At 52.5% G+C, this 17,855-nt stretch overlaps 1 protein-coding gene across 2 annotated transcripts; it reads right to left on the reverse strand.

The window, feature by feature from the left end:
* Positions 1 to 2,762: 2,762 nt before the first annotated feature.
* On the reverse strand, positions 2,763 to 13,003 carry IP6K1 (inositol hexakisphosphate kinase 1). Of its 2 annotated transcripts, none has more exons than XM_065408073.1 (5): positions 12,781 to 13,003; positions 6,564 to 6,774; positions 5,695 to 5,876; positions 4,956 to 5,131; positions 2,763 to 3,272 (listed from the first exon to the last, which is right to left on the reverse strand). In XM_065408073.1, the coding sequence occupies exons 1-5, from the start codon at positions 13,001 to 13,003 to the stop codon at positions 2,763 to 2,765; spliced, it is 1,302 nt and encodes a 433-aa protein (XP_065264145.1). The 2 variants fall into 2 exon arrangements, with proteins under 2 accessions (XP_065264145.1, XP_065264144.1); XM_065408072.1 differs by having other exon boundaries at positions 5,695 to 5,879.
* Positions 13,004 to 17,855: the final 4,852 nt, after the last annotated feature.

Consider the following 17,855-nt stretch of genomic DNA (forward strand, 5'->3'; position numbering starts at 1 on the left):
GGCTGTGCATTGTGATCATGCTGTGTAGAAACGTAACACTGCAGCACTGGCAAAACTAAACCTTTCATTTCTTTTGGTTCTTCATGAAGCACAAACAGAATAAAAACCCCTCCAACAAGCAGAACAATTCCGTTGTCAAGGCTATTTACAAGTTCTGAAAATTTTGTCGGGATGGTCCAAAGGTACTTGGCAAGGGGAATCACATGGAGCCAAACAGGAAATGCACCATGTTGCTAGTGATCTGTGTATACACCTCTCACTATGACTGAGGAGACTGGTGTAGAGACAGGAGTTCCTGTACAGTCCAGCTACGTCGGTGTGACCCTGGAACCAGGATCTAATACAGGGCTGTACTGGACCAAAGCCAACATACAAGCCTTGCCACACTCAGCATTAGGACTTCAGTGCAGGATCCAATGGGAGAGACAAGAGAGCTGTGACACATATCCCCGCTTCCCTCAACAATACCCAGAATAGGGGACAATGGGAATGCTGAAAGACCAAGCGATCACATGTGGAGGAGTCCCCTTCCCGGTGTGAAATGCCCCTCCTTAGCGCTACCTGCCATAGCAGGGCCAGTGAGGAAGGCAGGCCACTAGACTAGGATTTGATTGGTCACAATGCACAAGGACCTCAATGCATTTCTGCCCAGCTAACTTGGACTTTGTTTCAACCACGGAAACAACTGCATTGCCTCCAGCAGCCCACCTTTGGCTGCTGTGTCCTGGCCACTGAGAAAATCCCATTAGCAGCTGCTTGTGGAGGAAGAGCTCACAGATGCTGTGGAGGGAGGAGTAACCTAACAAATGCAACAATACCATGGCCAAGAGCCCAGCCCCCATCTGCAAGGCTTGAGGGGGGCACGGGCTTTAACCAAGCTCAGCAGAGTAGTCAAGAGACAGGGCAGTCTTAAGCTTTAGCACAAATTTGAGCACTGTTCCCCTCTCCCCCTCCCCCCCCCCCCCCAACTAGCAGTAACAGGATTGAGACCCCCACGGCCCCAAATCCTGCACTCTCTGCAGCAACCGCAGATGGCAATGCCCCCGCACATACGCTCCCCAGGCAAAGAGCAGTCAAAGGGCCTAGTGCATCTGCAATGCGCAGGGCCAAGCACTCGCCCGCATATGACGGTTTGGGTTAGAAGAGCTAGTCTCAGGGCCATGGAAATGACACATCTAGGTGGAGAATCCCTCTGACACAGAACACCCTGAGCCACAGGCACCGTGTCCATCCTCAGCTTGGAGGCTAGACGGCTTCGCTCAAGCAGCTTAGCTCTGAGAGGTCAGAGAACCTCTTTTCACTGCTGTCACTCAAGTCCCCAGCACAGAAATCCACTTGTGGGAGTGGAGAATAGGGCCAGAGCGTAGCCAAGCCATGTTCAGCCAGACAGCTGTATCCTACCCTAACACAAGCCAGTAGATATCAGTTCCCTGAGAGTAGGCCGGGTAGGGGGTCACCATGCCAGCCGGGCAGCTGTTTCCACCCACAGAAGGGGCACTTCTGCGAATGAGCAACTCCAGCATGGGGCTCAATAGACAACATGATGGGGACAGCCTGAAGCCCTCTGTCCGTTCAGCTAAGACTCTTCTTCCTCATTAACTTCACTAGGATCCTTCCAAGGTAGGGCTGAAACCCCATCCCCTCAGCCACTTCCCTTTTCCCACCCCAGGGAGCGTGACAGACTGTTCCAGAGTGTGGAATGGGTCAGCCCAGCCCCGGGAGGAGTCAAAGAAGACAACAGTCTCATGCTGCAGTGCCTGGTCTGGATGTGGCTAGGAAGATACTCCCATCCCAGCTGCTGTGCCTATGCTATACAAACACTGAGGCTGGGACTAGCTTGATATACCCTAGTGGAACAGCTGGGGTGTGAATTCACTTGCTGTTAACACTACTGCCGGCCAGTTAGCTGAACTCTCATTGGATCAATGCACCGAGGCAGGGTCAATCTCACAGGAACATCACGCTTATCCCTGGTGGAAGAGAAACTCCTTCAGGCCTGAATGCCCTTACAGCCCTGCACAAGTTTCTCTGCCAGCTGCAGGTGGTGGCGAGGGGTGGTAGCAAAGCCTCCCTGACTGACCCCACAGCAGCCTGTGGGGCAAGGCGATTTACCCATTGCTGCAGCTCTGCAATGGATTTTGTTTGGTCATTTATTCCTGCCCATTTGGGATGATTTGTCAAAATGCTCAAACTGGAGAAGATAAATGCGGTATCATAAACTAACTCCCCAATCAATCAATTAATCACACCCCTGGGGCAGGGCTAGCTGTACCAACAGCTGATACCATAGGAAACAGCATGAGTGTGCTGTGCCCATCAGCCCCATAGATACTTCCGGCTCATTTGAATGAATGCCCTTTCCAAATGACAGAAGAGGTTCAAACCAAAGGCTCTGCTGGGACTTCTGGGGAGCAGAGGCAGTGCAATTCCAGTCGGAACCCCCATCTCCACCATGAAGGGCTGGCTTACTCTTCCCTTCCCTGTGGCCAGGTCCTCCTTCCAGAATGCATACACAATGAAGAGATTGATGCACAACAGCAGCACACCCAGCGGGGCCCCTGGGAGCCTCCTCCAGAAGGTCAGGCCAGTGCAGTCAAAACCACACGGGCAGCAGGACGGCAGAGATCTTCACACTCCTCACACAGCTCTTCCAGCCCAGGGGACAGTTATAAACAAGGGAGCGAGCGAACCATTGAATACCAAAGTTGTTTGCTTTTTCCTGCTCCCGCCACCAGGTAGGAATGAACGGGCACAGCCCAGGCCTACTGGTTCTCCTCCCGCATCTGTTCCATTATGTTGATGAGGCTTTCCAGCCCGAATACATAGCCCATGTCAGGTCCATCATGCACAGTGGGGTCATCCCGAAACCCTTTGAATGTGCTGTGTGCAAAGTCAATCATGCGCACATCCACCTTGGGAAGGGCAGAAGGGCTGGGCTCTGTGCTGGTGTCATCCTGCAGGCTCTCTGGGAGAGAGGTGTCCACCCGCTTTAGGCGCATCTCTGCCCTGCGCTCCATGAACATACCTGCCCTATTGTCCTTCCCGTCGTAAATGATGAGGAGGGAGCTGGAGTAGAAGCGGTAGGATGCCTGCCTCTCCAGCACAGCCTTCAGGCTCCGGAGTTTGGCGAGTATGGGCTCAAAGAGGTCCTTGCGCAGCTCTAGGCCATTGTGGAGGTACTGGTAGAGGGCATTGCGGAACCCCTCGATGGAGAGACCACGGCCGTAATACTTATTTCTGCATAAGTAATGTCCTGTGTCCAGCTGATAGACCTAGAACACCAGAGCTCACATTAGCTGGGAAGCATGAGTGACACACCGTTACAGTGAAAGACTGGACTGCCCTGTGCAGTGACACTGAGGGGACCTCCTGACACTCAACAGCAGGCAGGTCTGTCTAAAACCTTTGGTGCTCCTGGAAACCTTACAGGCAAGGTGGGACATTCCCTTCTCACACTGCCTGGGATACTGAAGGCTGCCCAGGCCCGGTTTCCCCTTCCAGGAGTAGAGAGCAGCACATCCGTCAGCACAGCAAAGTGTGTCCAAAGTAGGGGGGAGGGGAGAAACTTCACACATGACCAGATGGATCAGCGCTGAGTGTGTCAGCAGCTGAGCCACATGGAATGGAGGGATAGCTAAGAGGGGTCTGCCCCTCAGCATGGCATATGACTAACCCGTGGCACACGACTAACCCGTGGCACTCACTGCTGTAGAATCAGATTCCAGAAAAGGTCCAGGTCCTCCACTGTAAACAGCATCTCCCCATCACACTAGCCAGAGTAGGAGTACAAGGACACTCAATTCTTATGCTTCAGGGCATACCCAGAAGGGAAGAAAGGAACTCCCCTCTCCCCTAAGTATAGGAAGCCACAAGTGGCCTGTGACTGTATGAGAGATGCTACTGAGACAAGACCCCAGGCACCACTGACCTGGCTGGAATAGGCATCAATTGCTAGGCTCTTCACTAGAGAGTCATAGACTTTAAGGTCAGAAAGGACCATTATGATCATCTAGTCTGACCTCCTGCACAACGCAGGCCACAGAATCTCACCCACCCACTCCTGTAATAAACCCCTAACCTATGTCTGAGCTATTGAAGTCCTCAAATCATGGTTTAAAGACTTCAAGGTGCAGAGAATCCTCCAGCAGGTGACCCGTGTCCCACGCTGCAGAGGAAGGCGAAAAACCCCCAGGGCCTCTGCCAATCTGCCCTGGAGGAAAATTCCTTCCTGACCCCAAATATGGCAATCAGCTAAACCCTGAGCATGTGGGCAAGACTCACCAGCCAGACACCCAGGAAAGAATTCTCTGTAGTAACTCAGATCCCACCCCATCTAACATCCCATCACAGGCCGTTGGGCATATTTACTGCTAATAGTCAAAGATCTAATTTTGGCAATTAATTGGCTGTCCCATCATACCATCCCCTCCATAAACTTATTAAGCTTAGTCTTGAAGCCAGATATGTCTTTTGCCCCCACTGCTCCCCTTGGAAGGCTGTTCCAGAACTTCACTCCTCTGATGGTTAGAAACCTTTGTCTAATTTCAAGTCTAAACTTCCTGATGGCCAGTTTATCTCCATTTGTTCTTGTGTCCACATTGTTACTGAGCTTGTTAATTAGGCTTGCTGGATTTTAGCACTTCTCTACAACACTCAGTACATATAGTTACTGTGCAAAGCAGGCCATGGCCCATTCCACACCATGAGAAGTTACAGACTCCTTCATTCCAGTGGAATGGAGGGGGAAGTGATGTGTAACAGCATGTGCTCTTTGGAACACACGACTGGTAGCAGGCTGTCAAGGGGCTGGGAAGGAAGAAGTGTCACAGGAACGCTGCCCAGCGGAGAGCACTATCCTGCTGTGCTTTCCCTAGGTAGCTGGGGATGTTCGAGGAGGGGTGTGGAAGATGTCTTTCTGCCACAGGCTGCCCCAGACAATCCCTGGGATACTGTACCTGCATTCCACAAACTCTCACACCCAGCGTGGCTGAGGTACTCTGTTCACACTTCTTCATCTGCCGAGCAGCCTTCTCTTCAGAAGCATCATCTCCATGCTGCCTGGTCCCCATCTTCAGGTCAAGCACACAGGGAAATCGGAAATGATGCACCACATTCTCCAGCAAAAGGAACTCTAAAAAACATGTCAAGGAGATTTCATCTCTCAGAGCTGCCAACCACCAGGAACCAAGCAAGTTATCTGGGAACTCCTGGATCTGTAACGCATGCTGGGGAGTGGGCACGAGGGGACAAAAAGGAGTCAGTGACAAAGCAGCCAAGAAGAGAGGAATATGACGAGCCCAGTATGGAAGACAAGGAAAGAGCCCACGAGACAGTAGTACTGGGCAGGAAAATACGAGCCCAGTCTCTGTCAGAGGGCCCAGAAGGGGAGACGTGACCTGGTGACACAGATGGCACCTAGCCAGCAGGCACTGCCAGTGTCCTTGGCAGAAACCTGACTCTCCTCCCAGGTGCCTGGACAGACACTGCTGCAGGGACAGATGGAAGGAATAATGGAAAAGGGGCCCCAGCCTTTGGCCCAGCTGGTTCTGCTTGTGTTGATGGCAAAAGGAGCGTGTGCTCTGAGCATGAGCCAAGGGCGAGGTGCCGGCCACTCCTTGCAGAGGTGGGAAGCCTTTGCTGGCACCGTTCTGGAAGACGCAGCCAGCTGCCCTGGCTCTGCTTTCTGGAGGATACTGTAGAGCTTTCGGTCCTTGGACTCCGATCGCATGCGGCTCAGCTGCTGCTTATGGCAGCGCAGACTCCATGGGTTGTAGCTGATCTTTTCCGAGCTCAGGCCGCTGTTCCCATCCAGCATCTGAAACGGAACATCGGAATGGATGTGCAGCTCCACCTTGGGGCTCTTTGTCTCTTGGATGCTGCTGGCACAAAGAAAAGAACACATGCATGCTAGGGAGTCCTTGACTAGACAGCTAACCTGTCACAGACAGGAGTTAGACTACAGCACTGGAACCCAATAACTTCTCCTGGCAAGGGATTATCTCCCCCATCCCCTCTCCTGTTACATGCCCTGACCTCCAACCCAGCAATGCCAGTCTCTGGTCTCAGTGAAAGCCAGCAATTCTTCCTGGGCGAGCCTGCAGAAGAGCCTCCATGCTGGAGGGGCCTATCTGCACAGAGCAGGAGCAGGATCGGTAGTGGGCACAGCCTTCTGAAAGGGGAACCTTCCCCTAGACCACCCCAGCGTGCAAAGGCAGAGAGCTTGCCCCAGGGATCTTCAAGAATGTACCACAGAGGCAGCTAGTCTCCAGGGGCCTCATAGCTCCAGCCTGAGCATACTTCAGAGAGGGAGGGACCAGGCCAGTCTCTGGGACGAGATGCTGCCTAGAAGTGGGCAGTGTATGACAGCTAGGTGTGCGCACTGAGAAGTGAGCCAGGGACCACACTCCAGCAAGCTCTGCACTACATCACTGCCTGGGGCCAGTCAGTGTATGACATGGGAAGTGCAAGGGAGAGCTATTCTGCCAGGAAGCCCCAGAGCTGACCGAGGGATGAGGAAGTGGTGTGCTTGCAGACTGCACTGTTCCCAGCCCCAGTCCTTTTACCTCTCAGGGTTGTCACCGGCCAGGCCGGGTCTCTCCTCCTTGTGCTCACCGACACTGCTGGATCTGTGAAGGCTCCTGCGGGAGTGCTTGCGCCGAGGCTGGTCCCTCTCTGGCATGTCATCCTGCTCCAAGGCCTCGCTCTCCACATAGGGATATGCTACCAGGTTAATGTAGCCATCACTGTCTCCCTCAAAGCAGACAGACACCACACCTGCCAAAGAGAGGCAGCTTATCTCAATCCAAGCAGTCCCTCAAGGGGTAGCCGCGCATGTCTGCGACTGGCAGTGCAAGAGCTGTCAGCAGGGAAGAGAAAGCAGACAACACCAGTACAAATCTAGAACTGTGGAACTGTTCTGCGGGAAGGGACCTGAGATGCTGCAACCTGCATGAGAATCTTGCAAAGGGAAAACTCCTCAGACAAACTACCCCACCCAGCCACTAGCCCCGCAGAGGAGGGCACAGAAACTGCGGCTGAACGCCTGCAGGCAGGGCAGCCTCCACAGTCATCATAGATCATAGAATATCAGGGTTGGAAGGGATCTCAGGTGGTCATCCGGTCCAACCCCCTGCTCAAAGCAGGACCAATCCCCAAACAGATTTTTGCCCCAGATCCCTAAATGGCCCCCTCAAAGATTGAACTCACAGCCCTGGGTTTAGCAGGCCAATACTCAAACCACTGAGCTATCCCTCCCCCCATAGGGAACCCAGCAACACATCTCCCCCAATTTGCAGAAAGCCTGGAAGTTTCATCTCTTATCCTCCTGCCACGTCAGCAGCTTGCCCTTCAGCTAATGCAGCAAGGTTCACCCTGCACCCAGGCGCACAGCAGTCTGTTTGCTGAGGCAGTGTTGCCTCTCTGTATCTTCCAAAGCCACTGCTCAAGGTGTGGTCTAAACCGAACACTAGTGACTCCCGAACTGACACTGCCATGGGAGGGGCCCAAGGGAGGGTTGGTGCAACATCTCTCAGATGGTCACTCCAAATATTTATGGATGCGTCTATCTGATGCCTTCAGTTCAGCAAGGTGCTTTTCCAGTCCCCTTCTAGGAGGACAGATAGGAAATTCACGTAGGCATTCTGAACAGCACCCCTCAGAGCTCTTGCTCGAAGAAGTCATCAGCAATTCAGATTTCTAGTTCACTCAGTAAAGAACATTAATGCACTTTTTTGCATGTCTAAATTAAATGAGTGCCTACCTGTGACAGCAAGTGATAACAGCCATGTGCCCATCACTGGAGAACCAAGAGAAGGGTCCATGGTAGTGAATTAAGCATTTCCACTTGAGATCTCTGGTCTCCTGGCTTGGCTTTTGTAGTCCAAAATTGGGATACATTGTTACAACAGACATTTTACCCTTCAGCAGCATGACGAAGCGAGCAGAGGCAGCACATGCCAGACACCCCTTCTGGGAGTTATCCTAGTTATGCTAGCAACTCCATAGTGAGGGTGACAACAGGGTTTCTGTTAAAGCCCAGTTTTCAACCCTATTTAAATCAGATTGACTGAAAATGGACATGGCAGTTCAGGACTCAGGGGAGAGTTCATGATGCAAATGTGGGGGCATTTGGTCAAGAGGTTGCTGTGATACAGCCCCATCAAACATAGGAGCTTTTGTCCCGAGAGAGAGAGAACAGGAGGAAAGATTCAGACAACACTCCTATCCCTAGTCTGTACCCAGCGAGAACTAGTCTTCAGCTCCAGAAATGACTTTTTCCAGTGCTCCATGAGACTGTGTCCGGCTGTACACACTCAGCCACTAGGAGTGACCCAGCTTGTAGCAATACTGCACAGATGCAATCAGGGAACTGTTCTGCAAGCCATGACAGCTCTGGGACCCTGCAGCCATGAGTTCAAGATTCCCATTCCACTGGCTGCTGATAATATTTCTGAGCTCTACACAAACAGCCCTTTTTATTGAGGCCTCATACCCTACTGTAGGAGCAGGCAGCTATCCTACCCCACTGCCTCATTTTAAGAGATACAACAACTGAGGATGCAGGTCACTTCCGGTAAAGCTGGGGAAAGAACCCAGATCTCATCCACGTTGCCTTTGGGAGTGAATGTGCTAAATCTATTGCTTGTCTATCCTGTCTAACCACTGGATCACACATCTTGTACCGGTCAGGAATTCAGCCCCAGAATCCTGATCATAGACTCATAGAAGATTAGGGTTGTAAGAGACCTCAGGAGGTCATCTAGTCCAACTCCCTGCTCAAAGCAGGACCAACCCCAACTAAATCATCCCAGCCAGGACTTTGTCAAGCCTGACCTTAAAAACCTCTAAGGCATTGGCCTGGGACCCAGGTGAGCTGGGTTTAAATGCGGGCCCTGACACAGACTTTCGACGTGATGCTGGGTAAGTCATTTAGACCAAAATGTTTGGAGGTGGTCTTGGTTTCTCTGGGCCTCAGGCCCTCTGTGTAGAGGGTAACAGCTCCCCACCTCTCCCCGGTGTTGGCAGGGTACAGCCGGAAGTGGCTGGGAGGCATTAAGATCCTGCAGTGAGAGGGCGGGCACTGGTACAAGAACTACCTGCCTTGTGAGCTGCTGGGGCCACCCCCACCAGTATGGGGCTCACTGGGGTTCCCACAGCTTTTTGGAGACTCATAAGGGCTGCCCAGGAGTCGAATCGGCTAGTTTGGCTGCTGGCCATGGGGCCTCCCAAGCCTATTCTGGCGCCCTGTGCCAGTTTTGGTGGATCAGCGCAGAGGAGTTTTCTAAGGTTTGCGGGGAGAGGAGCCACTGGGCTGTACCTGGGCACACCAAGCACAGTGTACCTGGGCACACCAAGCTGCTGGACCGTACCTGGGCACACCAAGCCGATTACTGAGCCGGCATTCCTGGAGATGCGATCTTACTGTGGGTCATGGCACTCCTGCACCTGAGGCAGCCTCCATGCACAGGCCACCACAGTCCCCTGCCACCAAGTTCCAGTGGTGCTTTGGGGGTGTTAATAATGGGGCAGGCCTGCAGCTAGAGCTGGGGTTGATGCAACAACTGTCCATAGCAATTGGCAAGGGTGTCTCCTTAAGAGCCATTGTGCACGTAAGTTCTCCCTGGTGGGGCTGTGGCTTGAGCAGTCAAGCTCCCAGTGCCCACTAGGGCATTGGACTCCAAGCCCCCATACTCAGGCATTAGAAAGTCAGGAGCTGCTCACTTCGGCACGTCTACCTGGGCAGTGACTGTGTGGCAAGCTGGGGGTGTAAATCTAGAGCGCTCCAGCGTGCTGCACACTAACTGTCTGGATGAACCTGCTGCTGTGCATTAAAAGTTCCCAAGGGCACTCTAATGTAATGCTGCTTCAGCCAGCTCTACAGCAAAGCGCACGAGGTAGCTGTTAGCGCTTGGCGGCTGGGCCCACGCAGCCACTCGGCACCACGGCAGGCTGGCGCGTGGCAGAGTTACAACCCAGCTTACTGCACAGTATTGCTTGCATGGAAATGCCCCTAGTCTCCCCACATGTCCCAGAGAGTGTGTTAGTGCAACACGGAGAAAACCATTAAACTTACAGACTCTGGAAATACTGTTGGGAGAGGGGCAGTTCTTAACTGGGTAACTCCACCCTGCAGGGATGGCAAGAGGAAGTGGGAATGTCACCGTATAGCTCCAACTCAGGGCTCCTCTTCAGACTGCTAAGCGGAACCCTGACTGGGGCCTGTGTAGAAGCCCTGACAAGGCAGTAATTGCTGCTGGCTGTGAGAGTTTGCACTCACACCTTGAGCCATCTCTCCTTGTTTCCAGAGCAGGGTGAAATTTTCCAAAATTTGATAAAAAGGAGGGGAAAGGGACACGTTTTTGGGAGCTGTTTGCATTTGTCAACTCTGCCTCGTTACCAGGTGCACAATCACAGAGAAGCCAGCCCAGTGTCCAGCATGTTAGGTGAAGATTACCTCACGGAGGCACGACTGTGAGAAGCAGCACCTGAGCTAGGTATGCCCCACGTTTGTAAGTCTGCCTGCTTCCCCTTGGCACACTAACACTCTCTGGGGGTACCTGGGCAGACTAAGGCAGCAACTCCCAACTTTTAAGCATGCCATCCTGGGGTTCTGGACTCCCACCCCCGAAGGGCATGAGGAGCAGGCAGCCTGTTGTGCAGCAGTCAATCGATGGAGTTACGGTAATAAGTGGATAACCTAGTGCGCAGGCAGGAAGGGGACAAGAGAAGCCGAAGTCTGCACGTGCCATGCAGAGCACGTGCCTCCCAAAGAGCCTGGGCCAGGCAGAGAACCAGAGTGGGAGTGGAAGGAGGAGAAGGGGGCAGTGAGGGAAACTAGGAGTTTTAGCTGGCAGGAGTTCTGCCCCTTGACTTGAGGGAGTAGCTTTGAGTGAGCTGTACTGACATGTGCCAATGGGGATGCTTTCCCTGCTGTAAACCTCCCTTCCCCACAGGTCTCGACTCAAGCTTCCACCTGAGTCTGGAAGAGGTGACCTGTAGTAACCTACCTCTAGGCTTGGAAGGAGCTGTTTTTTACGTTTCCCCTACACACACAAACCAGTGAAAATATTTCTCCATCCACAGTCATAGACATGTACAGCTCAGCAACGTAAGAAACAGCCTCTTGAGAGCTTTGCATTTGATGTAAGGCTATTTCCTTTGGATAGTATGACATCCGATGTTGACAGTGCGTGTTTGAATGGTTATAAAGCTTTAACCTTTTGAACCTCAACATCTACTGTCACTAAATAAATGTCTGACTCCCCCATAATTTCCCACAAATGGGAAAATTTAAACTGATAAATTTTAAAAATGCTTAAAAATAAACATCCTCCTCCATTGAAATTACATACATGCAAATCTAACTCTGCCAAGCCTGGCCACAGGGAAGGGCAATTCCTCATGTCCCGCGGGAGATGGAAGACTTTAAACCACAGCTAGTTTTAGTTTTTGGTCACTTTGAAAGATTATTGGTGCTCTTCGTCAGTCTGGTGACTCCTAGAGACTGTTTGCATTTGGAGGGGTAGAAAACTCAGTTCCAAGTGAACGTTTTCACACTCTGACACATCTGTGAATAGTTTTTCAGCGACAAATGTGGCACATACAGGAGGGGTAAAGATTTCACCAGCTCTTTGGGATGACCAGCTAGACATCCATCAAGCTTTAACGTACTATCACGAATCACAGCAGCATACTCTGACCTGGAGTGCACGGTGAATCTGTAAATCGGACCTAGTCCCCCCTCATCCAGACTGCAGGTTACAGTGGTAATGCTGAGGAGCTGAGAAAGGCCAAGAGGAAACGGTCCTTCCTCAAGGGAGTGATCTAACTGCCTTACTCTGGCATAGACACAGCTCAGCCCACCCAAGACAGAGTCTCTTCATGTCTACAGGAAGGCAGGGTACCTGCAAGGCAGGTCAGGTGCACACCTGAAGGGGTGACAGCTCAGCATGCTTTGCTGCCACCGAATGCCCCCATTCCCCTGAATATTCATAAGCAGCAAGTGGGTCAGGAAAACCAGGAATGCACATTTTTAGCACCAGCTTCAGAACATTTGCCTTGGCAGTTTGCTCGTATCATTTTCCACACAAAGTCTGTTCCCACAGATGCACCCCATAAGAACCAGAGTACTGAAAAGAGCTGATACAGTCAAGCCCACAAAGCAAAGGTAACCACTTCACTGTTCTATTTGTACTCAATGCTGCACGCCGTGGGGAGCAATGCTGAGTGCCGGGGGGAGCAATGTTGAGCACTGTGGGGAGCTTAGGGGAAGCTCAGAGGAAGCAGCACTTTCAGTTCTGCTTTGGTCAGCCATCCAGAAGCAGGGTCTTCACCCTGGTGACAGCTCCATATTAATTTCTCCCCTGCGAAAGCCAGAACCCAGCACACTCGGCATGCAGCTGCATAAAGAGGCAGCCATTGCCTCCGTTTAACAACTTCCTTGTTTAATGTGAAGAGTGGGAGGACAAGCCTTCTGAGACAACCTGGGCAGGGTTCAAAACAGGACTTTGCCGGCCGATCCACATACGCTGAACATGGCTCAGTCAGGAGCTAATTCAGAACTCTTCTCAGACTGAAGCATGGCACTGAAATCATCCCTTGATCATCAGCCACACGCTCAGCCCTGTACACACACTCCGAGAACACCTCTACTCACCACACAGTTCACATCAAATCACTGGAGAGCAGCAGTAGTGAAGGAAATGACAAACAGAACCTGCCCACAGCTGCAGGAGCCCCACAGAGTGGGAAGCTACATTGTGCAGCAGCACTGAGGCTCACCTTTGTACTCAGGCGTGAACTCCTTCATTTCCGGGGGCAGGGACTCGTAGAAGCGCTGTTCTCGGGAAATGAGGGGCTTGCAAACAGTGTGGTCATCGTAGCGCATCATGCTGCTGTGGCCGCCCACCTGGTGAATGAAAGGCTCCAACAGGACCCCTCGCTCTCCGGCTCGACTGGCATTTTTGCCATACTTGCCCACTTCCATGGTTTGACAAACACACATTGCGTTCGGCACCAGTTGCACGCTCGGGGCATGGGGAGAGCCACATGGGCTGGGAGGGGACAGCTTCACGAGGGGCAGACAGCCACGGCTGAGAAATCCCAGGAATTAGTCTTGTTCCAATCTGAAAAACAATGGAGAATCCTATGAGAAAAGAGCTGTTCTCACCTCACTGTCTGGCCTGTCTTCCTAGTAACTTTTACCACTTTGCTTCCTTAGTAGAAAACTTGTTGGACTCTAAGGGGATCCGTCAACCATACCTGTAGCCCTGCCCACATGGACAGGGATGAACACACTTGCTACTATTGGTGTTTGGATCCAAATGTCCAGCTCCCCACCCCACCTCCACGTTTGGCAGGCGCTCCAACTCTTTAGGGCTAGCAGGACTTTCCCACAGGGGTTTGTCAAGTGATGGCTGGAAGAAATCTAGTATTTTGATTCCACTTAGAAAGTTATTTCCATGTGCTAATGGATCTTGCCATTAATAAAGTGATGTCACAATTGCAGCATATGTTATAAGGGAGACTCTTCCCCCCTCCCCCCAGTATCTAGCACTAGGAACAGCACAAGTACACAGAAAAGTCCTACAGAAATCCAAATCCTGCTATTTCTGCCACCACATTTCTAGGACCCAACTTTATCTTTGATAAAACTGCCACCATCCTAATTAGTCTCCAGTGAGGACTGCTGTAACCTCCTGCGCCTGCCCTCCTGATGGCACACACCGCCACCCAAAACACAGCCTCTGGCCCCATCCTCCTGCCCCGATCCCTCCCTACATCACTCCCCATCCACTCTCTCCACTGGCTCCTCCAGCTCCACTAATCATCATCTTCAAACTCCTTGGCTTCAGCTTCAAGCACAGCCCCCCTCCCCCCATTCACCCTGCCTCACCTGACCAGGTGGCCAATGCTGAGCTGTTTGTGTGCCCCGCTCCCCAGCCTCTCAGCTTCCTCTGTCCCCATGGACACCATCATCCTCACAGTCACTCAGGCCTGTAACCTCTCTGATTTGGCCTTCCCTCTTGACCCACAAATTCAGGCCATGCCCAAACCCTGCTGTGTAAGAAAAAACAGCATATCTGAAACTGGCCTTTCCTCTTCACAGCTAAACTCTCACTCCAGCCCTCGATGTGTCACACCATGGCCACTGCAACCCCTCCTCACTGGCCCCCAACACCACACCTTGCTTGCCTCGGGTCCATTCTGAATGCAGCTGCTAAGGTTGCCTTGCTGGCTTGTCACTCTGACCACCTCAGTTTAAGTCCCCCAAACGCTCTGCTCACAACAAAATGGACAGTAGAGACAAGCCCATGGCCCTTCCTAACTTAGCGTTGCCATACCTCAGTGATCTAGTAACGGACAGCACCATTAACCCCACCTTGCCAACGTTCCCAACCTCTACCGCCCAGCTGTCAGAGTCTCCCTTACATGCCTCCTGCGCACTCTCATGCTGCCCCTTATGCATGGCAGGATCTCCCCAGTAAAGCCCATCTTCCTTCAAATCCCACCTTAGCGGTTCATGAACATTTAGTTTGAGTGTACTTAGTGTCCATGTGGACCCTGCTGCCACACGCTCCATTGGCTGGAAGTTGAAGCTAGACAAATTCAGACCAGAAATAAGGTGTAAATTTATAATGGTGAGAGTAATTAACCACTGGAACAATCCCTGACAATTTACAATTCAGGATGGACTGTTTTTCTAAAAGCTCTGCTGTGGGAATTATTATGGGGCAGCTCTCTGGACTGTGCTATACAAGGAGTCACACTACATCAGGGGTGGGCAAACTATGGCCCGCAAGCCGTTTTAAGCTGGCCCACGAGCTCCCACTGGGGAGCCTGGTCGGGAGCCGCACCACGCGGCTTGGCCCTGCTCCGGCGCTACAGCTGGGGCGCCAGGTAGGGGGCCATACCACATGGCTCCTGGAAGCCACGGCATGGTCCCACTCCGAGGGTGGGGGAGCTCCATGCCTAGGAGCCGGAGAAGGGACATGCCACTGCTTCTGGGAGCCGCTTGAGATAAGCGCTGCTCGGAGCCTGCACCCCTGAGCCTCTCCCCACGCCCCAACCCCCTGCCCCAGCCCTGATCCCCCATCCGCTCTCCAAACCCTTCAATGCCAGCACAGAGCATGCTCCTGTACCCCACGCTTCTCATCCCCAGTCCCACCCCAGAGCCCGCACCCCCAGGCGGAACCTGCATCCCTTCCCACACCCCTGCCCCAGCCCTGATCCCCCTCGGAACCCCTCGGTCCCAGCCCAGAGCACCCTCCTACACACCAAACTCCTCATTTCCAGCCCCACCCCAGAGCCCGCACCCCCAACCAGAGCCTGCACCCCCTCCCGTACCCCAACCCCAATTCTGTGAGAATTCATGGCCCGCCATACAATTTCTATTCCCCAATGTGGCCCTCAGGCCAAAAAGTTTGCCCACCCCTGCACTAGATGATCACAGTGGTCCCTTCTAGCCTTGGAATCTCTGAGATCAGAAGCTTTTTGCAGCAGGGACCTGCTCCTTTAATTTGTGAAGGGTCTAACACGCCCATGGGTGCTGCAGAACTAAGGAAGTCACGTGAAGAGAAGATGGACTCTTGCCTGAGAGATGTTGATGGGGCAGATTGGCTGGCCTGCCTGCCACTCTCTGTCTTCACTGCACAGTTAAGTTGGACTCTTTCCCAGGTCTTAGCCCAACCCCCCCTCTGTCCCTGCACAAGACCCTTGGAGCTGGGTTTGGAGGTGCTTTATGCCCAGGCTAGCTGGCCCAGCTAGTGGGCCAGGTTAGAACCTGGGCTCCAATTCAACTCAGGCTGGAGCCACCCTCTTTGTGGTGAGGATGCAGGCAAAAAACGAACAAACAAACAAACAAAAACAAACAAAACACCTCATTCACATGCTGATAGCCCTCCAATACTTTTCCCACAACTTCCCCCAAAGGACAGACAAGTTCTCCTGCAAATGACACAACTGACTGGGAAAGAATCCTGGAGTGTCTCAGTACAAAGAACTATGGGATATGCCCCCAGAGACACTCAGGTAAGCGCAGACACAGTAAAGTGGGTAGATCTTTGCTGTAGGGATGCTCCAACCTGAACGAGGCTAAGCAGGGTGCTCAGACCCAGGTGCCAATCACTGGAGTGCAGACAGCCTCTGTGGTGTTTCTTGGAAGTGGGTCAGGGGTTTGACCCACATAGGAAAGGGGAGTAGAATTTTCTAATGTTTCCATCCTCTGCCTTTTCACAAGGAGGAGACCGGCAGAGGGGCAAGATGGTACTGTGCACAGGAGGTCAGCCACAAATTAGAGCAGAACAAGGCAGGAGTCATTTGGGGCCTCTTCCTGCAGTCTCAATGGTGCCTAGGAGAAGTTTATATTCCCAGCTCTCGCAGCCTGGTCGGGACTATCATACCATTTGAAGTTTTAGTGACCCAGCTCTAGGGTTCATGCGATTCCAGAGGAATCTCAGCTGGAGGAGAAAAGGTTTACAAGTGTGCCAAGGGTAGCTGAGGGGTTCAGATGCAAACAAGGCCCCCACCGTATCTGTAAAATCCTGAATTTTAAGCTAGTCTCATAATTCTGAGAGGCCTGACCCAAGTTTTGGACACATGGGTTTGGTGATACGGTTTCCCTACAAATTTAACATACCAAATCTCCTCTCCTTATTTGTGAGTAATGGGGAAAGGCTGCCAAGCTCTGCTCCCTGACCTGTAGAGTGTAATGGCATGTCCCGGTCTCCAAATGGGTACAGCACCAAGTTCTGCTTCTAGGTCAGATGGGTTAGAGACATGCCAGGTGCCTGAGGTGGGCTTTTGGCACCGGCCCTATCAGCATGAGAGTTTAACTTATGTCAAGGAGGCCAAGCGTCCACACTGATACTTTGAAGCAGATCCTTTGGCCCAGTCTATTCGCTCAATGCCCCTTGGGTTGTGCAAAGAGAGCAGAAGCCGCCTGGTGGAGGGAGTCTCCAGTGGGTGCAGAGCCAGAGTATTCAGCTCTTATGCCTTCCTGCCCTCTGCCCCAGTGTAGCACTGTGTTAGGGTGGGGACAGGACAAGGGCATATTGAGAGTGGGAGGGGCTGTGTCTGGTGCCCTCTAGCTATCCCTAACTGGCAAGTGATCTCTTGGGACCACAGACAGTTGGCACATGAGCCTGGGCCAGGGCAGAGAACCAGGAAGCTTGTAATGGATGGTTGCTTTTCCCCCTCTCCTTGTCTGCGTGGGGGAGGCTCCCCAGTCTTAGGCGCAGTTAGTCAAACTCCTCTCCCACTTGCTGAGGTTCCCACAGCCCAACAGGGAGGTAACAATGAACAGCCATAGGTACACTTTCATTGCTCCTGTAATGCAGCAGGAAGCCAGCAGGGGAGCTACTAAACAGCTGCAGCAGGGAAAGGACAACAGCTACTCACAGTATTTTGGTTCAGAGCAAAGCCGCTCAAGGCAGGGGTTGTAACTTGTGCTGCGGGGGGAGGCAGTGCCCGCCACAGTGACTGGAAGCTGATCCAAACCCTTCACTGTAAACGTCACAGGGTGCAGCCCTGTACAGTCACATTGAGGGCCACAGGTTGGACACCCTGACCTCGGAATCTGCGATGCATGAATCTGGGTCCTGCAAGGGAAACACAGAGATGAGGTTCTTCCTCAACTGGCCACAAGATGTCTCTGTTGCTGCACATATTTGAAAGGATCCAAAGTATCTCTAGGATGGGAATAACTGCTCTGTTCTTCTAATCCAGGGGCTCTCAAACCTCATTGCACCATGACCCCCTTCTGACAACAAAAATTACTACACAACCCCTGGAGTGAGGACCAATGCCTGAGTCCCGCTACCCTAGCTGGAGGGGCCAAAGCCCGAGCCCCACTGCTC

This window comes from Emys orbicularis, chromosome 7 (assembly GCF_028017835.1).
Source record: "Emys orbicularis isolate rEmyOrb1 chromosome 7, rEmyOrb1.hap1, whole genome shotgun sequence".
In the NCBI taxonomy this organism is placed as follows: Eukaryota; Metazoa; Chordata; order Testudines; family Emydidae; genus Emys; species Emys orbicularis.

Coding starts and splice junctions, on each gene's coding strand:
- IP6K1 (XM_065408072.1), bottom strand. CDS start 13,003: ATGTGTGTTTGTCAAACCATGGAAGTGGGCAAGTATGGCAAAAATGCC. Junction 6,775..12,780: donor GTTCACGCCTGAGTACAAAG/GTGAGCCTCAGT, acceptor TCTCTTTGGCAG/GTGTGGTGTCTGTCTGCTTT. Junction 5,880..6,563: donor GCCGGTGACAACCCTGAGAG/GTAAAAGGACTG, acceptor TCTTTGTGCCAG/CAGCATCCAAGAGACAAAGA.